The sequence below is a fragment of the Salmo salar genome, chromosome 26 (assembly GCF_965601325.2).
Source record: "Salmo salar chromosome 26, fSalSal1, whole genome shotgun sequence".
NCBI lineage: Eukaryota > Metazoa > Chordata > Actinopteri > Salmoniformes > Salmonidae > Salmo > Salmo salar.
Window position 1 is genome coordinate 12,482,593 of NC_138316.1, and position 24,369 is coordinate 12,506,961.

A 24,369-nucleotide genomic window follows, 5' to 3' on the forward strand; every position below is an offset into this window, starting at 1 on the left:
GTAGTGTACAGTGGGGGGGATGTGATGGGGAGGGGGGGTATGCAGTATGCACGGACTGCCTGCAGAGTGTAGCCATCCAAATGAGAACATAATAAAAACATCAGAGAAAAGGGCTATTGTCTCGGAGATGACAACAGCATTAGAAAGTCAGGTAATTAAAAAACGAACTTAGTGTTTTGCCAAAGTGGCCGTCATTGTTGAAGTTGAAGTTTAGCAGAATTCTTTCCCACTTATTGTTCATCCATATTGCAAATAATGAGGCAGAAAAGACAAAAAGAAAACAATAACAACGAAGAAGAAGAAGAAGAAGAAAACAAATCTATCAAATTATTAAAATGAAAAGTTGTTCTGTCCTCAAGGACACGGAGTTCTCAAGCATTCTGTTGTAGCTGTCCAGTAGGAAAAATGAGACACATCTTGGACGGGAAGCAAATGAGAGGAGGAGGGAGAGGGAAAAGACAGAGAAATAAATCCCAACTCCCATCTGATGACCAGCTTGTCTATAATACTGAATCCCTGTCTTTTGCCAAGTCCTCGTGATACAGAAATATGATAAGTGCAGATTTTGAAAGATTCTTTCCGTTTTTCTCCCAGGCCTTGGAGGAGAGATGACAACATGCATGCCATGAAAAATCAGGTGCCTATTTTAGTCTCTCTCACCCATTTTACATGATCAGAGATTCAAATGTTAAAAAAGAGAAGAAAAAAAAAGATGTTGCATTCATCTTGTATTTTTTTTCCCCCCCGACAATAACAGGACAGATGATGCGGCCATCTTGAGATCGTTTGTCATCTGTCAGCCTCCGTTGACCTTGCAACAAACAGAGAGGTGCTGATACCATCTTTACGGAAAAGGAGCGCTGTTGTTTTTTGGTAATAAAGACACATTTTGCCTTCCATTTGCACTGCCAGTTAAAAGCGCACAAACAAGGAAATCCATTATGGAACGCTACTTATAAGTGTGACCAATCCTTGTTCAGTCAATTAGAGAGGCTGAAGCCCGGGAATATGATGTTTGTCTGTTAGCATCTGTGGCATACAGATCAGCCTGGATTTGACGATGGAGAGGGAGATTTGGTTTGCTTCTTTTTTTTTAAGAGGGGGAGAGAGATGGAGGGATGAGGAAGGGAGGGCAGTGCAGCCGAGCTCTGCTTATCTCTTTTCTATTTCGCTTTTTTTTCTCCATTTCCAAACGCATTAATGTGCACAGCTATGCGCTTTGCCATTGTTCTGTGTTTAAAAGCTTAAAGAATGTGTTTGTATAACTGGCAAAACTAGTGGTGCGGAGCTCGTCAAAAGCGTGTACTTAAAGTTGGTAGGAAAATAGGACACAAAGGGTGATGTATAAAACGTGGTTAATAAGAGAAGCTTCCCAGAATGAGCTGGGATGAGGTTTCACATTAAAAAAGATGTATCTTAAAGTACGGTGTTAATCCACATCTTAATCCCTCCACCCTTTTTTCCCGCGTCCAATAAAAACTATTAACCATAAAGTTCTTACAATTTCTGGAAACTGGTGCATGCTGGGCTTGATTTTACAAGAGTTTCTGCCTCGTGAATCCTGAACCCAGAATTCATCCTCAGCTAGGAGGCCACGTTTCAGAACAGATAACTACACAGCAGCACACGTTTCTAATGGTGAATAAAATGCCACATCGACGTTATCAAATGGAGTTTCTTTTTTAGCTTTGTGGCTGAATCATATGAAAGACTGTGCGTATATACACAAATGTATGCATGCATGTGGGCTTTTATATTATTATTCAAATGATTATTTACAACATGCAGGCTACTGCAGTACTACAGACTCACTACGGTGCAATAAGCTACTTCAGTGATGAAGCATATGGGTGGATGTAGAGCCCAGCCCACTTCATTAATATTGTATTCTTATTTTGTGCGTGTCTGTGTTTGTGTAAAACACAGAGAGAGAAATAAAGAGAAAGAGTGAGAGATAGAGAATGAGAAAGGGAGAGAGACGGTGTGTATTTGTGTTTTCTTTATGTTTCTCATTTCTGGGTATAATTCCATCTCACAAGGTTTCCTTTGGGATCGCTACTCATAACAGCAAATCAAATGCAGATTCATCCAGATGATGTCAAAAGCACTTTTTTTTCATAAAAACATAAAGCGAGAAACAGGCGATCAGTTATAAATTCTCAACCAAGAAATTGAACATGGTAAACGTTCTGATTTTTTCAAACTTGAGAGAGAGAGAGAGAGAGAGAGAGAGAGATGGGATCAAGGGACAGTTATTAGGTTTGTCAGGAAACAAAAGCCCCACTGTTGGAGACAGCTTAAGCTGAGCAGTTACTGTACCTTTCAAAACTAATATGTAACCATATCTGTTTTAAAAGGACGATTCATATTACTGTGAATGCAGGAGAAAAGTTGTTCCCATCTCCTAGCCCCAGGAAACTCGAGTCCAGGCCTAATGGCCCCTCAATTGGAGGGTGGCCTTTTGTGGAAGGCATCGCATTTGAAAAGATGGGAACATTAAAGTCTTGTAATGATGTAAAACATCTTCAGGTTTTTTTTGACAGTACAATGGCGCTTATTGTGCTTTATCGTAGCCGTGGCGACTCAAAGGTCATTTTGTATATGACTCTGTGGACAAGGGCAGCACTGAATGAAAATTAGGTTATACGTGATCAACTAAGTTATTAATCAGATTAAAATGGATTCTCTTTGGCTCCTAGTTAACAAGGCTCAGAGAGAGAGAAGAGAAATGAGTAAGAGACAGAAAGAGAGAGAGAGAGAGAGGAAACAATAGAACACTCTTTTTTTCTCAGTCTGAGAAGAATGTAATTGTTTCAAACATGAAATCATCGTCAAAAAGGCAGGCGTGAAGCAAGAGCATACACATAACATGCCTGTATCTTCGGTAAAGCAGATGTCCTTGCAGTGCCTCTCTTATAGCCTCATCCTAGGTAACCTTTGTAATCCTGATTAAATGACTGTAATTAGAGCGACAACTAGTCCACCTCCCCCATATTTCTCCCCCCAAAAAACAATGCACCATTCTAAATCCAGTCTATGGGATTTGCATGAAACAATGCAAAAGCGGGTGCTGTTTATTTCCATCTCTACAGAGGAATTAAGTGCATTTTTATTTTTTTTAATTTTTTTACAGCTAATGTTATAATGTGGGCTTATTTCTTTAGGCAATAACGTTTCCCTCTTCGTGAAACGTCTTTTTTGTTGTTGTTGAAATGTTTAAAATCAAACGTGGCTTAGTGGTCTGGTTCATCCTTCACAAGACAACAAGACCGGAAATAAGGCTAGTTATTTGTCCCTAATTGCCACAGTATACTTTTCAAAAACACCTCTGTTGCTTATCTGTCTATACTTGTGTTATTGAGTGTGTTTTTTTTTCATTAGCATCACGCTACGGTACCATTGATGTTGAATAATAGAGCGAATAAAAGGTGACATAGTTTCTTTTTTCTCTCTCTCTCTCTCGTTGTACCCGCTCTCCCCGTCTCTCTCTCTGTTGTCATTGAAGTTCCTGTGCATTCTCTCATTATGTGTCGGCTGGCGGTGTAAGTACGCTTATTATGTTTGTGCTGCGCGTGTGGTGTACCTGCGCTCTCGCAGGAAGAGTTACTTTATCAGTACAAACCCCTCCGAGGCCGACTCCTTACATCTAAGGGCGCCTTGGGAAGAGAACCCCAGCGGTAAGAGGAATATCTCAAATTTGAACAAAGTCTTACAGGAGTGAGAAAAACAAACACCGAAATAACAAGATGGAAAGCAAAATCATATCAAATGCGGTATATTGGGTTGGAAGGCCAATTTATAACCCATTGTTTTATGTTTTGTTATATTGAATATAATGCACACATGCACCCACACGCACATACAGAGACACACACACACACACGCATCCGTTACCGTATGAATGGGAACAGCTACTTTCTGCAACTCCCAAGATCCCAGCCTGGATTTTTTTTCTTCTCTCTCGCTCGCTTCTAAAATAATGAATAGAATAATTGTCATGTAGTTGTTAGCATCCGATATTCATTCTCTCTCTTCCGAGGTGAACTTGATACTTCATTCGCTGTACTTTCAGGAAATGATGAGGCCAATATCATCAAGGTAATCGAGCTAGAAAGAGAAGGAGAGAATATGAAGCCTTTCAAAAGCTTTTCAGCACAGAAGAGTTAATATCTGGGAAATTAGCAAGGGGGGGAAAATATTTTTAGAGATCCCACAGCTGCTAAGGGAGAGCAACAGGTATCATCCAGAGGGGTTGACAACAGCTATTACAACTAATTGCTCTTTGAAACTCGTATTTGCACTGGTGAGTGACAAGGTGATAATTCACCTCGGCGCAAGTTAAAATGGTAATATTGCACATGTGAAATAGCACCTCCGCTTCACCCGTCAACTCGTCATCTCACACTGCACAATGCACAAAAAGAGTATCGTCAACACTGTCTGTCGCCTAAGAAACTCAGAGAAACCGACATCCTCAAGACAGCTTAATCGTGGGAGAACTTTCCCCCTCCAGCGATGTTTTCAAATAAAGACTCCATGGATGTGGGAACGATCCACAGAAGGCTGATCTCACCAATGTTTTGTACGGGGGGAGCAGTGAAAATGGTCAGGGACCCATTGGGTTGACCCATGCAGGGAAGGAAGTGCGTTGCTCCCAGTCGGGTAGTTCGTCAACTCACTACTTTTAGAAGGGCTCATCAGTGTGAGACAGGTTCTCGTTGACATTAGTGCATGTCATTAGTGTTAAACACAATCTCACTCATTTCAGCACACATCATCAGTGTGAGACAGCCTCTCATGGCCGTTAGCACACACACAGGTGTCTTAGTGCATTGAGCTAACCCAGCCCTACCTACTAGTCAGAGCTGTGTGGCTGTGTTTGTACCCAGCCCTCCCTACTTCCCAGAGCTGTGTTGCTGTGTTTGTACCCAGCCCTCCCTACATGTCAGAGCTGTGTTGCTGTGTTTGTACCCAGCCCTCCCTACTTGTCGGAGCTGTGTTGCTATGTTTGTACCCAGCCCTCCCTACTTGTCAGAGCTGTGTTGCTGTGTTTGTACCCAGCCCTCCCTACTTGTCAGAGCTGTGTTGCTGTGTTTGTACCCAGCCCTCCCTACTTGCCAGAGCTGTGTTGCTGTGTTTGTACACTAACAGACTAACAAAGACCAAATTAATGATAATTAGCCACCTGATGAGGACAGTATTATTGGCAATTACCAGGTTTCATCCTATCGTAGTGTATTAAGAGGGTTACACAGTAAGGGAGAAAATAAAACACAGAAAATATATAAATATCTTTCGACTCTGACTGAGAATGCTGGTATCACTGTCGCTCACTCTGTTTTCCTATAATAGTCCATGGGTCCCTGAATTAGGTGGCTTTTGTAATTACTGAGCAGCAAATTGAAAAAGCTGTAAAGAACACGGGCTTTAATCTGTGTGTGTGTGTGTGTGTGTGTGTGTGTGTGTGTGTGCGCGCGCGCACGGTGCGTTTCAGAGACTGTATTTCACTACAGCATCCTAATGTATGATTACGCCTGTGTGCGTGTTTGTGCGCACGACAGAAAGAGAGAGAAATAAATAGAGAGAAATAGATAGAAAGAGAACTAGAGAGCGAGACACAGAGAGAGAGAGAGACAGAGAGAGAGAGAGACTGTATGAGTCGCAGTATGAGAGGAAGTGTTTGAACTGCAAAGCCCTGCTTTCTTCTCGACAGAGAAAGTAACGGAGCTGTAATTCCAGCTATGATCCTGTACATCTGTGACATCTCCCAGTCAAGGAAAGGCACCTTATGTTTTTAATGATCATAATAACTTTAAAGAACCTGTTCAGAGGGACCCACACACATGATCCTTTTATTAATCTGGTCTGAGCTTGAACCAGGCTCTGCTCAGTAGTGGAGGGGAGGCTGACAGGCCCAGGAGTACCACAACCCTGCGTCTAACCTCTACGATTGCGGGTTCAAGTCCCACACAGGGAGGGCCGCCTTCAAATCTCTCCCTCTTGACAGAGGTAATTGGCCACCAGTGACATGAACACTGCTACAACTAAGTAGTCAACCAACCCTACAACCCCACAACCCCCTGACAAGAAACCGAAAAATCTCCCGCGAGCATAGGCTAGCAGACCGACGCTGTCAGAGGAGGCTGTACTCAGGGCTAAAAATATCAGAGAAGGCTTGAATACATTTACTTTTTTATTTTTTTTACATAGTTTGTGTTCCTGACACAGGCAATCTGTGTCTGTGTTTGCTGTTTCTTCTTCTTCTCTCTCTCTCTCTCTCTCTCTTTCCCTCCTCCTCCTACTCCTCCTCCTGAACTTCCCGCGGTGCGAGCTTGGCATGAGCCACTTGTGCAGCGCGCATCGGGAACATACTGCGCCTGCATTTGAGGGGCTTTGTAAATTGATAAACCCAAAGGGCCACATGGTGGATTCACACGTCTTCTCACCAGAAATATTATTTTTGACAACGATCCTTCTCTCACTCGAAAATACCTCTCAGTATTCCTCGTTCATTCTTTCCACTCTGTCTCCTCCTTCTCTCCCTCTTCTTCCTCTGCAATTCCAGCAGGGGGTGTTATGCCCTTATGAACTATTATCAAGAGGGGGAGACATACAACCCCCCCCACCCCCCCACCACTATATCCCTGCACCCCTACACCCACCATCGGTCTGCCTTTCTCCCCGAAGATGCTCGACAGTAGACATACCACCAGCGCCTTACCATTCTAACGTCAGAAGCTACATTTGCCTTGGATCCTCATGTGTGCCAGCCCTGCTTCTCCACGTCAAGTGCTATAACATTAACGCTGACAGACTGACCCTGTTGAACCCTAGTGCCTGCGCTACCCCTGACCGTGTCACCGAGCTGAACACGCCACTGCCCTCCATGCCCCTGGAATGTCTGGGTTAAGTGGCAAAAGTCGGGTGAGGGTGCTGAGGCTGAGGATTCTGATTGGACTGCACTCTTAGCAGTAAGTTACTGTACACTCTTAGCAGTAAGATACTGTACACTCTTAGCAGTAAGTTACTGTACACTCTTAGCGGTAAGTTACTGTGCACTCTTAGCGGTAAGTTACTGTGCACTCTTAGCGGTAAGTTACTGTGCACTCTTAGCGGTAAGTTACTGTACACTCTTAGCGGTAAGTTACTGTACACTCTTAGCGGTAAGTTACTGTACACTCTTAGCAGTAAGTTACTGTACACTCTTAGCGGTAAGTTACTGTACACTCTTAGCGGTAAGTTACTGTACACTCTTAGCGGTAAGATACTGTGCACTCTTAGCGGTAAGATACTGTGCACTCTTAGCGGTAAGTTACTGTGCACTCTTAGCGGTAAGTTACTGTGCACTCTTAGCGTCTTAGCGGTAAGTTACTGTGCACTCTTAGCGGTAAGTTACTGTGCACTCTTAGCGGTAAGTTACTGTGCACTCTTAGCGGTAAGTTACTGTACACTCTTAGCGGTAAGTTACTGTGCACTCTTAGCAGTAAGTTACTGTACACTCTTAGCGGTAAGTTACTGTACACTCTTAGCGTCTTAGCGGTAAGTTACTGTGCACTCTTAGCGGTAAGTTACTGTGCACTCTTAGCGGTAAGTTACTGTGCACTCTTAGCGGTAAGTTACTGTGCACTCTTAGCGTTAAGTTACTGTGCACTCTTAGCGTTAAGTTACTGTGCACTCTTAGCGGTAAGTTACTGTGCACTCTTAGCGGTAAGTTACTGTGCACTCTTAGCGGTAAGTTACTGTGCACTCTTAGCGGTAAGTTACTGTACACTCTTAGCGGTAAACATCAGAATTTGAGGTAGTGACAGGTGACCTTGCCCCTAGGGACATCATAATGTGAGTGGCATAGCAGCACTGAATGACCCTGTTGGAACCTTTTATAACACTGTCTGTTAGCTACACTGAGCCAGTCTCGCCTTTGTGACACTGTCTGTTAGCTACACTGAGCCAGTCTCACCTTTATGACACTGTCTGTTAGCTACACTGAGCCAGTCTCGCCTTTGTGACACTGTCTGTTAGCTACACTGAGCCAGTCTCGCCTTTGTGACACTGTCTGTTAGCTACACTGAGCCAGTCTCACCTTTATAACACTGTCTGTTAGCTACACTGAGCCAGTCTCACCTTTATGACACTGTCTGTTAGCTACACTGAGCCAGTCTCACCTTTGTGACACTGTCTGTTAGCTACACTGAGCCAGTCTCACCTTTGTGACACTGTCTGTTAGCTACACTGAGCCAGTCTCACCTTTATGACACTGTCTGTTAGCTACACTGAGCCAGTCTCACCTTTGTGACACTGTCTGTTAGCTACACTGAGCCAGCCTCACCCTGTAGCTTAACAATAGATAAGGACAGAGGGAAATGTAAAGCCTGGCCGTGGTATTGGATGTTTCTATTCCCCATTACCGTGACACTGAGTTGTTGGTTAATACTTGTCCAAACAAGCAATTGTTCACTTTTCTAAAGCAGGCGAATCAAGATAACCGTTTATCTAACAATCATCAACAACAAACAAAGAACCATGTTGACAGCAGCCCAGACACTACAGGGCACACGCAGAGTGTCCTCGTGCGCAGAAAGCCAGAGATACGCGTATAAGTGATGTGAGCGTAGCTTTCGGTCTCTATACATCACTCTGTCTCTATCTCTCTCCTTCTCCTGTGAGAGGTGCTTCACTTTGAGTTATGCTATTTTTCCCAGCAGCAACACCTAAGCGTGCCCACCCAAGCCCTATCCTAACCCACGCGTTCAGCAATGCGGCCTCTTCAGACTGCCAATCTCAACCGACGAGAGACCATGTGAGTGTTAAAGAAAGGTGCGCACCGTAACGATGTACAGTCTGTTGTATAACTTTTAAATGTTGCACTGTTTAAGTAATACAACGGTACAGGCCTAATCGTGTATGACTGTAGCTAGGCCTCGATCCCAAGTGGTTCTAATGACTGTGTGAAACACATCCACATTGGCTGACCTCAACAACACAGTGGACCAATAGCAATCTTAACACTACACTCCGTACCACACACTATACCAACTGGAAATCACTCTCGAATGAGATATCAGAGGGAATGGAATGATCACTGTTGATTTGCCATTAATATATTTAGAGAAATGTGTGCGTGTGTGTGTGTGTGTGTCTGTGTGTGTGTGAAGGACCCACCCCTAGCTCTGGGCATGCTAATGATGAGAGAGCCACTTACGACGCTCAGCTCTCTGTCGAGCCCAGCCCATGTGCTCGACAGCCGAAATTCAGGCGAGAATTTCGATATTAATGATTTATGCTCTATTTGCATACAAACCTAATGCAAACCCACTTCAGATAATCACATTTTGCCAGTTCTGAATTGAATTTTCAGGACAGCTTGCCACCCCCCACCTCAAATAACTGTGGAGAATATGTTCCTTGCAATTCCCCATGGAAGACCCCTCCATAAGGAGATCAGGAGCGGATGAAGGGAGGGGCTAGTGGGATTTATTAAGGAAGACTTTCTGCTACTTTATACGGGATAGGTAGACGTGACTATTATCCATGCACTCTACATATTCACGCATCGAGAGTATCTCCTGTTCCATGCATCTACCGGGACTTCTATATCTAACAGCACTGCCGTCACCTGTACCTGATTTCCGGAAACACGTTGTGAAGTTTTGGAGAATGTTTCCCGAAGGGTTTTTGAATGACTGTTTACTGTATTTACTGTATTCCGTCACCTCTGTAAACCAGAGGTCTCTGGAGCAGATGTCGCCAGGAGACGGAGCGTTGTGGGGGGTGGAGAAGGAGGCGGGGTCAGGCTTGGCACACTTCCACCCAGCTGTGCTTAGCTAGCCGAGAACCAGAGGACGAGTGCACCTTAACTGAGAACGACCTGTCCGCGGAACACTCACAGTGCATACAGAGGGGAGGTGGGTTAGGACGGGTCCGGTGACTATCTGTTTCTCTACCCCTGGTTGTGGGGGTTAGAGGGGTTTCCTTAGGAGGTTCTCAGGGCCTCATAGACCGATGTAGCCTAGCGAGGTGTTGTTGGTCGGTGTTGTTGTGCCTGGTAAAGGTGAGTGTGACTGTAACACTAGACGCATGGTGAATATTTAGCAGGGGTGAAACAGAGGTGAGTGTTACCGGGTCAAGAAGAGCTCCAGCTACATGGGCTCTGACACGCTGACATGCTGCTTAGCCACTCAGCCTCCCTGCCGGGGCTAGGGAACTTGAACACTGGCGCACACACACACACACACACACACACACACACACACACACACACACACACACACACCCGATTATGAGCACTGATGTTATATACTGAGTGTACAAAACATCATGAACACCTGCTCTTTCCATGACATAGACTGACCAGGTGAATACAGGTGAAAGCTATGATCCCTTATTGATGCCACTTGTTAAATCCACTTCAATCAGTGTAGATGAAGGGGAGGAGACCGGTTAAAGAAGGATTTTTAAGCCTTGAGACAATTGAGACATGGATTGTGTACGTGTGCCATTCAGAGGGTGAATGGACAAGACTAAAGATTTAAGTGCCAGGTGCACCAGTTTTTGTCAAGAACTGCACCGCTGCTGGGTTTTTCACACTCGACAGTTTCCCGTGTTTATCAAGAATGGTCCACCACCCAAAGTACATCCTGTCAACTTGACACAACTGTGGGACATATTGGAGTCAACATGGGCCCACATCCCTGTGGAACGCTTTCGACACCTTGTAGAGTCCACGCCCCAACGAATTGATGCTGTTCTGAGGGCAACTCAATACTAGGAAGGTGTCCTTAATGTTCTGTACAGTCAGTGTATATTAATCTCTTATGTTTCGTGGGTTATCTCTTGGGTCAGGAGATTGTAAAAGAGTATCAATGATGCTGAGCTGTGTACATAGCCAACAGCTAGGTCCTATTACAATGAGAGACTGACTCAAGCTAGGGGACAATAACATACACATAAGAAAGCCCTTTGTTCCATAGACAAAGCCTTATCTAAAAAAAAGGTCAGGCATTCTCGGCTCTGTTGAAAAGCGACTACGTCACAAGGGTAGCTTTCAAATGCCTTTCGATTAAAGGAGGACATTCCAACACAAAAGCACTTACAAAGTAAAAATGCCACTCATTTTCATCACTGTGAATGACCCTCTAAGATGGTCAAATATTCAACAGGTTCCATGATGACAGACATAGTTTCCATGGCGCTAAAGGTCAACTAATCATGAACAATTGTGTAATTTCTTTATGATGGGTCACGTATTCACGATCCACTGGTGTACCAGATTTTTGTACCCGACTGCTATTTATGATGACAACATTGATCCTCTACGTAGAAAACCAATTGCCTGAAGAGTATTGCTATTCATTTCATTTGAATATGGGCTTTGATTAAATTATTTCGGAAACAGAAAGACAAAAACATATCATAAAACTATTTCTCGTGTAAACATATTGAGTATTTTGCAGCATGTCGAAACTTTATGAAAAAAGGCCTATTTTTTTTGTCTGTTAATCCTAAATCAATTTGCAAAGGGATTGTTTATCTATCAAAATAAAAATATCTGTCTTGCCATTCGATATTTGTAGAATATGAGCAGTGGTATCAGCCTAAACACTAAATGAATTCAGGTTGCTAGAGAACACGCCTCAGATAACGTATGTGTGTGACATTTAATGAATATTACAGTATATTCAAGAAATGCAATATTTAATATTTATGTTGTCATTTAAAATGAGAGGCGAGTGAGAGACGTATTCAATGATGGAATCCTCCAGATATGGCTAGTTGAGTTCTGGACTAAAGTGTGTAGTTCACATTTCCTACTACGTACAACTACACTGGCAGGCCCAGTGCTGAGCTATGAGCTCAGCTTGAAGATTCCTTTTCCCTAAGATTTTTATCACCGAAACTGCAACAAAAAAAAGGCACTCCGAAAAACAGCAGTCTCAAGGAGCGCCTGTAACCTTAACAGAATCATGAAAGCTGACAGTCCATTTTTCACAGGCCCATAGATCTTTGGGTCTTATAAAGTAATGGGCTTTTGGGAGAGGGCTTTATGAGAGCTAAGATAGTTAACCGCCGTGTGCTTGAGATGACATGGGAGCTGAGGTCCTGCTCTCAGGGAGACAGGATTATTTCCTTCCCCGGGATGGAGGGAGAGAAGACACTACTGTCTCCCTAATATAAACGTGTAATAAAGATTAATCTGTTGCTACTCGCCACTCCAATAGCTTCTAAACTTGCTTGAAATAAGGTTGAAATCACTTTAGAGCAAATCTCTTTTTTCTGTGTGTGAGTTTCATTGTGAATCTGTGTGTGTATGTGTGATGCTGTGTGTGTATGAAACGTGGTGTCGGCAAATGTACATGTCGTAGTGTTAGAGAGCGTAGGTAAATACACAATTGAATGTGTTGCTGTGCGTGTGGGTTTGTGTGTCTGTGGACGTAGGGACAATAAGATCAGAGGCGGTGCCATGCGGCAGGGTCAGGCTCACTTACTGGGTGCGTCTGGTCTCCTGATGCCGCTGCCGCTGTTTGAGCCGCTTCCAAGGCCGTTGAACGCTGCGAGGTTCTCCGAGCTGTAGGCCCTCAGGACGGACAGCATGTTCATCTGCTGCTCGAGATGGGCATGTTCCGGCTTCAGCAGCCCCGGGGAACCACCAGGAGATGAAAGGAGACCCAAGCCCTGCTGCCACTGCTTCTCCAGGGGCGGCTGAGGCCGGGACTGGGGAGGGAAAGGGGCTCCAGGGCCCATGGAGGCCCTTGGTCGTTGGGCCTCTCTAGCCGGGGACACGGCCTGCGTCGGCTTCGGCATCTGATAAGTGGCACTGTCCTCATCTTCCCGCTCCATCCCGTCCTCTTCCTCCTCCTCCTCTTCCTCCTCGTCGTCAGAGTGGGGTCGCTGTCTCGCTGGTTGGGCGGAGGTGGACTCGGCGCTGTGGCAGCGCTCTCCAGCCCTGCCTTCCTCATCCTCAGACTGGGCCTGGTCCTCCAGCTCCCCGCAGGAGGCCTTGTCTGAGAGCTCATCCCCAGCTGTTTCTCTGGCCTGGCTCTGCTGCTCCAGGGCTGGGTCAGGGCATGTCGCTCCAAACCCCTGGAGGCCCGGGGTCCTTGGGGAGCCATCATACATGCCTCCATACTGCTTATAGAAGTCACTCTGGAAGGCTCCCATGCTGGCATGGGGCTCCATGTGGTTGGACCAGGCTGACTGGCTCTTCTCCCCCTCTCGGTCATTGTCTCTGTCATGGAGGTGGGCTGGGCCCATGCTGGTCTTGAGGAAGTGGGAGGGCTCTCCCTGGTGCTCCTTGCCCTCCTTGCGTTGCTTGGCCTTGCCCAGGTGGTTGGCCTGCAGGTGTAGGGCCATCAGCTCGACAGAGGCGGTGGTGAAGGAGCAGAAGAGGCAGCCATGCCACGCCACGTTGTCCTGGAAGGTGACAGAGGAGCCAGGCAGAGAGCCTGTTTCAGGCTTGACATTGACAGACAGGTCCAGAGGCTCGTACTGGGACCCAGGCTTGCCCGTTGAGGGCTTGGACTCAGCCTTCTCCTCACCAGTATCAGCCCTCTTGGCTTTGGGCTCACCACTCTCAAAGTAATGCTGGGACTGCAGGTGGCTCTCTCTCATCTCCTTCTCCTTCTTCAGGGAGCTGAGGACGAAGCTGTCCATGAAGGCCTGCAGGGAGCCCTGGAAGTTGACACCGTTTCCCACCATGCTCTGGTACGCCCGACCCAGGTCTCTGAAGCTGGCTGGGACGTCTGCGGCGGAGGGGCCCTCTGGGCTCTTCATGCTTTCAGAGAGAGTATCAGATCCCAGGCCATTACGCTCTCTGTCCCTCTCACGCTCCCTGGGGGACAACATACCGGGAGGGGCCCACTGGTGGGGGTGCAACGGTCCCCCTCTGAAGTCCAGGCTGGAGGGCATGCCCTTGAAGACACCGCGGAGGACATCGGGACGGGCAAAGACGCCACCCTTGCCGTGCTCTTCCTTGTGCTCAGAGAGAGGGGCGTGTCCGGAGGAGGGGCCGCCGCCATTCTGCCGCTCACGGTGGTGGCGTTCCAGGTGGTACTTCAGTGAGGCAGACTGGGTGCCTGCGTAGTCGCAGTGAGGGCACCTGTAGGGTTTCTCTCCTGTAAGAAAGATAGATAGATAGATAGATAGGTAGAGTGAGGAAAAAGGGAGAGAGAGACAGGACATGAATAAGACAGGAAACAACAGTGAAAGCGAACACAGTGATCTCAGTGATAACCAACATTCAACAGAATTCTGCATTCAGCAAACAGCTCCTCGGCTCCATTCGGGGATTGGCATCTGAATACGGGTCGATCCAGCTCCGCCAAGTGAGCCATCACTCATGTCAACACAATAAAAACCATTTCACCATATGTTGCTTTCAGTCCACCACAAGAGATAATATTTTCAACTGACAACACAACTGTCTCGATGTTATCTCTGTTTGCATTGGGGGGGGGGGGGGGGTCTCTCTCTTGGCCTTGTTCGCTGACAGGCCTCTGCCTTGGCGATGAGACAGTGATTTCTAGGATGTTCTCTATTTGCAGTTTATCATAAATCACCATTCACAGAGAAGAAGCGCTCCGTCCCAGTTGAATGGCTCTATGGCTATTTGGACCAAATAGTGGAAGATGCAGTCCCTTCATATGAAACTAAAACAGACTTTAACTGACACAAATGAGCAAGAATGTACATATGGAAAACATGTGTCTGTATATCACGGTAGTAGTATGGTGGTAGTTGCATAATTTGACTTACAATGCAGTTACAACATCTCTACATACATAAACGGTGTATATAAATATTCATACATATTCTTGAAAGGTAAAATGCAATCATGATTTTTGCCAGAAAAGTGGATCTCCTTTACCTTTGGAGAGATAAATTACTAACAGTATCTTAACATTAAATGCATCCTGTTCGCAATTACAATACATTTTAAACCAAAGCCAGATTTGGAAGAAAAAAACAATAAGCAGAAATTCTAAGCTTGACTTTTTGACATAGTAATGTTCCTGGCATTTCTTTTGAATAAGTTACAGCTAAATATGTGAAGAGCAAGGGTTGTTGTAAATAGTCCCGAATAGAAGAATGTTTGTCAAGTACTGTGCGTGTGTATATATAGCTATACCATGTTTAGATTATACACATGGAAACCATTTTCCCCCGTTTTTTTGTTTTTTTTGTTGCATTGTTACGCAAGACTGAATTGAATGATTTAAGTCTCGCTCTGTAGTAAATCATGGATATAATTAGCAAATGGCATACTGCTCAAGTAATTTATCATTATTTGGAGGGCACCATTCCAGAAAAAGACTGTAGGATCTGCAGACCTACTGCACAGTTCTCAAATAAAGGGCCACAAATACAAACTCAATACAATATTGATACCAGGGAGAGAGAAAGAAAATTAGAGGGAAAGGGAGAGAGCGAGAGAGAAAGGGAGAGTACCGTGTTATTTTCTTTTACACAAGAGCGAGTTTGAAGCGTATATTTAAAATAAACCATGCGAGATGAGCTTTTAACCCAATAAGTGCTTATCCTCTAAGCAGGATAACAGGGGCTTGGGCTGATTTAATAAGGAAACGTCCCTGATGCAAATGATCATTCTCAATTCCTTTAACTGGACAAAATTATATTCTAGGCCCAAAATTAGAGTGAAATTAGAGTGATCTGTTTTTTTTGGTTAACGATGAAAATGGGCATCAACACCACCATCCAAATATTAAACAGCATAAGAAGACATGCTTCATCTTGGGCTTCAGACATCTGAATGTAACCAGTGATGTAATGGTACTGTAAATAAATAGGTGGTTAAACTCTGATCGGCGGTCGTGGTGAATAAAGTAACGCTTCCTATACTTTCAATGCATTTTTCCAGAAAAAGTGGGTAAACTGTTAGGCAAAAAAACTAAAGTGGGTAAACTACGTTTACTTGCATTTAATATAATAATAATATAATATCTGCCATTTAGCAGACACCTTTATCCTCCACAACACCACTGAATATAACTAAACATATGATACCTATCTAAACAAACCTTGACGAGTAATCAATGTACACATGGCTGGGAAATGTATACCGTAAATGTGTGGTGTGTGTGTGTGTGTTCTTTGTGGACCATTTGGACTCGCTAAGACATCTGCTCAATCATTCGTCAGGGGCATGTGTGATATCTGGGGAATATACTGTATCCTGCCTTGCAACATTACACACAATTTACTGCTAAAGGTCATTACGTACCCGTTAATCCACTTTTAATTGATATCAGCGCAAACAGCACAACCTCTGCGGAACACAACGGATCTCCATGGCACAAAAGAAAGGAATGATCATTTGCCATTGTTTAGAAATATATAAGTTTCTCCCCCTCAAAAAAAATTGCAGTCAAGAAAATATATTAACACAATCAAGGAAACAAAAAAATGGAAACACAAATTCATAAAATACCCGGGGCAAACTATTTTACGGTCACCTGCCACAGTACTATAAGAAAAATAGATTTCCATTACAACTATTATAACGCTTCAATGTATCAATGTGTTCATCCTCCCAGTGCCGGGACATAGCGTTTTTCTTGCTCTACTTCTTTAAGCAGTTCCTCGACTCCCAACAGATTTCATCTGGATTTGGATACTTCGTCACAGCTCCATAGTAACCACTCAGAATAAACACCCAGAGCCGCTACAGAGGGGCAATTAAAACAGTTAATAGATATGACATACTTTAAGATACATTTCCATATGGCTTTACGTAACGTTGAAAGGCGGTTTTGCACTGGAAGAAGTGCTGTTATTCAAATCTTATCCGGGCTGAACTGGGAAACCCTTCGGAAAGGAACCAATCCAAACGCCTAGCCTTTTAGTCGCTGTTAAATAGCATTTAATAAGCAAGGCTGTTGGTTAGCAACAAACATCAACATGTGTGTTAATAAACAGTAGTGTTGCTACACGCAAAGAGGTACTAGTTTTGGGAAAAGGTAGGGAATGTTAGCATTGAACCTGTTCATGAACGAGAAAGGGAAATAACAGGGGAGGGAGAGCGAGGGGAGGCGGAGATGGAGAGGGTGAGAAAGAAATGGAGAAATGGAGAGCGGGAGAGATGGAGAGAAATGGAGAGCAAGATCATGGGTCCCCATTGATTCATTCTGATTGCAAGGTGAGGTTAAGGTTATGTGACATGGGCGAGGCCTGGCTCTTTCTCTTGTCTCCGTTTAAAGGTGAGTGGAAACTCCACTGGTTATTTCCCCTAAAGTTATGCATAGCCATTGTCAAGATCCAAGACCTTTTTATTTTTTACACACAGCTGCTTACTGCTAAATACTGCCTTGTCCAGAAGGGGACAATCTGTGTCTCTAATTGCTGTCACTGAAGCCTAGATTCATTATGTGACTTTCCCATTAAAATGTGAGCATTAATTTGTATAATGAAATATCACCCACTGCAGTGTTCATTAACTGTGGCCCCACACTGTATTCTGCACAATGTTAGCTACCTAGAAACTGTGGTTAATTTCACTAATGGATATTTTCCCACTCACTGTTCAAGAGGAAATTAATACTGTAACATTAGCTCTTTAACTTTTAGAGAAATTTAAATTCACTTCATTCCTTTCAACAAAATGTTAGCGAGTCATTAATCTAACATTGTGTTGCACAATGCGAGCACCTCTCAGTAAGCAATGCCATTGTGCTGTTCAGACTGAATTAGGATGAAGGATGCATTATGTCATCTCCGAGTTCCACTGTTTTGCCATCAAGGAGGAATCTTCATCGGATGTAAAAGTCATCGCCTTGATGTAATCATAACCATTTCGACCTGAAGTCAATCTGATAATGTACGAGTGATTTAAAGGGCAACACCTTGTAGATACATCAGACGGTTTCTGTGTCTGAAGTGACCATGTTGAGTTGTGCTTACGCAGGGCCTGGCCTGGCCTGCTGCACTGAGTGAGTTAACGGAGGGCCTGAGATGAGGCCTCTGTTTCCTCTCTGCTGAAATATGGCCCTTCTGGGGACCCTTACTGTACCACTCAAAGCAGGACATAACTCAGCCCCCCCTCTGTTAGGTAACAGATTTCCATGCTCCCCCGTCCTGTCCCCTGTCCCCGTCCCCGGCCCCTCCTCTACTGACGGCGAGGTATTCAGAGAGGTCTGCAGAATCAGGGTTGAGGCTCCTCTCGTTGACCTGGATGTGCTATTTTACACAAAGATCCTAATTATGGTAGTGCACAAGTGCTCCTGCGCTACGCCGAGCTACGAGCTACGCTGGCTCCTTAATTCCCCTCCAGACCAGAGGTATGTGGTCCTTATTAAAGGGGGGTGGGGGGGGCACAGTTTGGGTGGTCTCCCTTCTCTCTTTTTAAGTGCATGGCGAAAAAAAGAGAGGGGAAAAAAAGCAAGCATTGATTTCCTCAGCTGCAAGAGATTTCCATTTTAAGTTCTGAAGGCTTGAGCCATGCCTTTACTGGCACTTAAGGATGACATTTTTCTTTTGGGGGGGGGGGGGGGAGGACTGTAAAATGGTGTCTTCAGATACAGAGGTCAGGGCATCAGACGCTCTCTCCGAGAGCATTCACAGTTAAATGTAGAACAAGAACAGAGGCTGATAAGAAATGAAGTGCTAAATACCATGAGGTCTCCATGAGTACACAGGATGTACTTAGTCATTCCCGGGCCTAATCTGAGAAAGAGAGAAAGCAATGCAGAATGAAGAGGTATTGTAGCATAGTGTAGTAGACTGTCACTAGGGCGTACACTCAAGCTCTCCCCTCAGCCAAGTAATTAGAGCTCAGCTCTGAAGAAATGCTAAACACTCGTTTCTAGGGTCATGCTCTTTTGTGTCTGATATGGGCTGACTCATAGCTCTATGCCATGGATTTTCACAGGTGGTCCAGTACAGTACTCTAAGCTACATTCCAAGAAGTACTCCAAAGCTACAAGGTATGCACAAAACACACTCAATGCAGAAATATGGTGTAGAAGCCATGCTGTAGCATACGCAGCACGTAGGATGTCAGAGTAGCCTGTTTGGACAATTAGCTGAGCCGATGTCCTTGATCTAAGGCGACCTTAGAACGGCCTACATGTGACATTAGCCTGGATATTTACTGGGGCATTTCTACCTTGCAGTGTAGTGAGGTATAACAGCCTGCTCTGGCTCTTGCCAGTGGACACCGTGTCCACACCATTACTCTCAATGGGACCACCTCTACCTCCCAGTAGTTAACACAGAAGGTCATCCAGGTAGAGATATATTTTGACACTCGTTTGTTAGATACGGCTAAGATTAGAACAGTAGCTACAGTGAACCACTGAATGCCATTGTCCCATTAATTACAGCATATTTCCAGGAAACAGCTGCGCGCTTTGAATAACTGCCCTCACCAATGGTATCGAACATGGCCAAATGGGGTTGACTCAAGTTGTAGGCAGAGAGCGGTGTGGCAGAAGGGAGAACGGTGACGGCAGTAATATCCAAGGGGAACTCACTCCACTGACCTGTGTGTATCCTCAGGTGGACCTTGAGGTGGTGGGAGGTGCGGAAGGTCTTCCCACAGTAGGGGCAGTCCTTGATGGCCGAGCCCAGGCTCCTGTCCCTGTGCTGGGAGGGGGCCTGCTGAACACTCCCTGCTGTCTTCCCCAGGTCATCCCCGACATCTTGAGCAACAAGAGAGAGACACACACAGACACACACAAAGGAGGAGCGGTGAGTGTCACGTCAAACCGTCACCATGTCAGAAAACACACTTTCACTTTTGCTTTGTCCTCCTTTTCCATCCAAATCTGCTAACACCACACAAAGTAAAACACATCAATGGGTTCACGTTTTGCCGCTATTTCTCCCCCCCATTTCAAGCTGACAGAACGCTGACAGTTCATAAGCTTTCAGGCTCCTTTAGAAACACCGGGCCGACCCCCTCCACACTCTCCCACTCCCGTCGGAATGTTTTATCCCCGCTATCCTCATTTTGTGGTAGCATATGGCGGATTGTGTTGAAATGAACAATACAGAAAAAGAAACGGCTACGTCAGCAGTGGGCTAACGCGTCTCCGTAGCGCCCTGATTTTGACAGGTAGCATCGCTTCTGTCAGAGATACGAGAGGGTGATAAGAGTGACCCCGCCCTGCTTGAACTGCCACTAATACTGCAGAGACGTGTGGAGACCAACAACTGCTCTCCACATAATCACCCGAATCTCAGGAGGAACTGAAATAGATTTGAAAAGAGTTGACGGCAGCACAATCATAAGGTGAGGATGTTATCTCACACGTTTATACGGGTCATGACCTCATTACATGACCAGCTAACTGTGGAGATGGTTTCTCAAGAAGTCCTTGCAAGCTCTGATGTGTTATGAAAGCTACACTCTAGTCAAGCAGAATGACCGATGAGGTGGAGTGAACGCCAGAGCCCAATGCCAACATAACAGCCTTGTTAACCACATACCCTGTTGCATCACGGGTAAGCAGTAAGAAGTACCAGTTTACAGTAAGATAAAGTATTCTGTTTATGGCTCCACCCCATCACCCCCCCCAGAAGCAATCTCTGGTCCACATCTGCTGCTTGTGTTTTATTCTTTTTTTTCTTGAGTCCGGCACATGACATGGTATGCGTGTGGGGAGAGAGAGCGTCTGAATGGAGCAGCCCACTAAAGCAACCATGCATCACAATCAAAAGCATTTCTTCCAGTAGCCAAATCTTTTATTTTCTTCCCCACCCCATTCCACCCTCTTTAAGAGTCAAATAAGGTTTAAAGAAAAGCTAGACTGAAGTCAGAAAGTCCTCCTACTGCTGGCACTGATCACATGATTCTACACCCACACTGCCAACATACAGTGTACTATTGTATTTATGTGGATGTGACCCCCCCCCCCCCCCCCCCCCCCAAGGCAACAGGCATACAGTGTTGAACAGTTTACATAGCCTTACCTGTAACAAGCATGGCCCCGTTCATACTGTACACCCAATTCTGATCCGCATGTGACCTTTCCAAACCCACCCTCTCCGAACCAATGCACAGACACAAGGCTTTTTTAATCAATACTCCCAACATGTCTGCAGTCCATATACAGATGTAGGATCTTAATTTGATCACCTTGTTGCAGGAGAACTTTCCCGCAGCGCAGGAACTTTTAAAATTGTAGTGTATTGAGGTTTAAAAAAAGGCTTCTACAGTTTGTAGTTTCCACTTTACCCTTATGAAAAATGTATCAACTGCTTCAAAAATGTGCATTAATTATAATCCACATAACAGTTGACATTTCCTGTTGCTGCAGGATTATTTTCCTGCTGTAAGAAACTGGCTCAAATTAAGGGCTCAGAAACAACAATAGCGTTTGCTGGCCGAGAGGACTTACCACCTCGGAGCGTAATGTGCACACCAATTTTACATGAAGGATCACGTGAAAAACGCCGGCAGTCAGAAGTCTCCAGCTGCTGGTCCCTAAAGCACAGCGCACAGACGATCGACAGACGAACGCTAGATCCCCATTCGGCACAATGTGTGCAGAGCCTTGAGATCCTACATCTGTACACATACCGTACTGTAACCAAATTCTCCACAAACACATTTTACACCACTTGACATATCCCCTCTTGGCAATGTTTCCTCCTCTCATGTAGCAAATACAGCTCCACCTGTCCATCCCAGATGGAGTTGAATTAAACCCCTAAAAACACAGCTTATGGCCAGCCTCATCCTCTGGCCCCCTGTGTGGCAGGGTTAATAGTGATCCTGTACCAGGGAGAGGATGCTCTCCCAGCATTTAACAGTCCTTCAGTAACGAATGTTCCAATCGCTATATACTCGCACGCAAACAAATACACACGCACGCACGCACACACACACCAAAACTTCAATGTATCTGTTCATGTAGTGTATGGATGAGAGAGAGAGAGAGAAAGAGAGAGAGAGAGAGAGATAGTCCCAGGCGATGGGCGTCCAGCGTGGTTGTCCTTAATCAGCTGACTGATCCCAAGCTTTTAATAGGGCTGTTCCAATTACTGTAAAAGTCATCCTGCGCCGTATAACCACAAATATTGACAGTTTATTGCACAACACATTTATGACATTTGAAGGTCACCTCATATATTACACGTCGTCTTTCAGAGGCGCGAGTCTGGGACAGAGAGATTCTCGATAACTCGCCACCTATAACTATTCTCCATGTATTGATTTTCCATTGCTTTGCTCCTTTTTATGCAAAGGAAAAAATCTGTAAGAGACACAACATTAAAATTGATTGTCACAGGCAAGCCACTGGCTTCATCTATTACCCTGTTAAATCCTGCTACCATCATCTCTCAGAGACTAGTATAGTGCACACACTGTTAGTGTACCGTTAGGCCACAGCCAGTGTTATATACATGTCTAATGCGTTAAGTTAGCTTAGTTCAAGTTAATATTACCCAGAGGTGAGCGAAAAGCCTTACATGGATATAGTCAGATGCTTTCACTGTTGTCATGTCTTAGTGATCAATGTCATTTTTACAATTGCTATTGATTTAACAAGCAAGTAGTGCTAATAAATAAAATGGCACAATTGAATTAAACATCCCCAGTATTGCCGTACTTATCTTAGTACACACTGCAAACTGCAATTGTGTGGCTTGTTATTTTTCCTTAGCTAATCTATTACACTGTACTCTTATCCGAACACGCACTGCTTTTCCAGTTACATACAAAGTGACACATCCAGGCTCTGTTGCAGTGGAATAATATCACACACACACGCATATATAATTCAGACTTTCTGATTTGAGACCAGCTCTGATTTTATTGGGCTCATCCAAATGTAATGGAACATAACAGAACAAAGGGGCTGAGATCAGATTGGAGCAGAGTTGTACAGGCCATCTGGGAGGAGGATGAGAATCAGTCATTCTGGCTGCTGTCTGTTGCACTACAGCTCTGACACCAGGAGCTCTGCTAGTGACAATAAAACAACTCCTCAACCAACCAAGGGGAAGTGCCACAGGAGCCCACCGACACATACAACACCCGCACCTGTGTGTGTGTGTGTGTGCGCGTGTCTGTGTGTCTGTCCTCTGAGGCAGCCCCTCCAGACGGACCACACCCTGTTCCCATTAATGGAGAAAGCAGCAACAACACCAAAGAAATAACTGAAGGGAAAAGGCCTCTTCCTTAATGGTGCTCTTTCAATCACACTTCCAGGCTAAATTGTTCTGTGGTTTTGATTACAGTGATATCACTTTCGCACAAACACACACAAAAAAAAAAAAGAATAAAAAAATTGTGTCATAAAAACACAAGATGTCTCCCTCTCTCTCTCCATTATTCTAACGCATCTTGTGTTCTGTCAGAGCCAGTGCCCTCTCCCTCGATGTAACTACTGTCAACGGTAAGGAAACGTGTGGATTTCAACAACAAAAAAAGAGAGAGCAAGTAAAATGTGATGACATCATTTGAAAGGCATTAGGCTTTTAAAAATGCGCCCGGGGGGAGTTGATTTCCTTACGCCGGAGCAACACAACACCATCCGGCTGATCCCCTGTTCTCTTTTTTTTAATTTGGACGGGTGCCATCTTTGTGAACGGCTGGTTCATGCGAGTTAATCAATTTGAGGTTTAGTTACACTGCTGAGGCTAGCATTCTAGCCACTGCTAGAAAGTCATCCGAACTCGTCGAATTTATTAACCAAACACCAATTATCATTAAACACCACTGCATTATCCCTGCTTTTACTACCTGACAAGGACTACTTAATGAAATTTTTGATTAAAGTTATTTAGTGTGTGATTTATGGGCACAAAACTCCTAATGCAGACCCCTATGCAGATGCTAGTGAAAGCACTTTTTGGGGGGAGGGAATGGGAGTACACCAGGGGCCCAGAACCCTCTAAGGTATCACAGCAACCAGCTTCAGACCAGGAAAAGACCACAGGCACACGAGATGAACCCACCAACACTTGGGCAGAGGGTGCTATCGGTGGCCCTGTGTAACAAAATGAAATAAAATACAATTAATAAGAAATTCAGAAAGTGTTTACCCCATGATGTTTGTGAGATGAAACAGCCGCAAAATGTGCTACATATAAGGCACGCGGGTAAACAGGGGCACCAGATGTTCTTTGATGTTAATAATGGCATTTATTATTAATATTAATTAGACCGCATTCAGCAATACATTTGGGCCATTTCCAAGTCAATTAAGCAAAATGGCATTCGGGAGACGTTGAAACGACATTTTAAGGCAGGTGTTCAGCAGTCCCCTAATAAAACATTTTCACAGCTACTGATAAACAACTATTTTGGGCTGCTTTTGTCTATGTCGGCAGCCGGGTACTTGTTTTCTTGCTCCAAGCAGCGCCATGACTGAACCCTTCATTTATATATTAACAGAAATCATTCTGTCT

At 44.8% G+C, this 24,369-nt stretch overlaps 1 protein-coding gene and 1 long non-coding RNA gene across 8 annotated transcripts in view; one reads left to right on the forward strand and one right to left on the reverse strand.

Moving 5' to 3' along the window:
- Nucleotides 1-24,369, reverse strand: part of LOC106587166 (zinc finger protein 536) — a 180,279-nt gene that overhangs the window by 42,154 nt on the left and 113,756 nt on the right. For 5 of the 6 annotated variants that reach the window (XM_082969411.1, XM_045708867.2, XM_082969410.1 and 2 more), the window contains 2 exons: nucleotides 19,482-19,649; nucleotides 12,483-14,108 (listed from right to left, as the gene is read on the reverse strand). In XM_082969411.1, the coding sequence (XP_082825537.1) occupies nucleotides 12,483-14,108; nucleotides 19,482-19,649 (1,794 nt within the window). The remainder of the gene's footprint in view (nucleotides 1-12,482; nucleotides 14,109-19,481; nucleotides 19,650-24,369) is intronic. The other variant, XM_082969413.1, reaches the window with a different exon arrangement.
- Nucleotides 1-24,369, forward strand: part of LOC106587308 (uncharacterized) — a 50,709-nt gene that overhangs the window by 20,160 nt on the left and 6,180 nt on the right. The window contains exons 2-4 of one of the 2 annotated variants that reach the window (XR_006762245.2): nucleotides 595-637; nucleotides 758-873; nucleotides 19,507-19,698. This is a non-coding gene — a long non-coding RNA (uncharacterized LOC106587308). Of the gene's footprint in view, nucleotides 1-594; nucleotides 638-757; nucleotides 3,440-19,506; nucleotides 19,699-24,369 lie in introns of those variants that run through there. The other variant, XR_014382815.1, reaches the window with a different exon arrangement.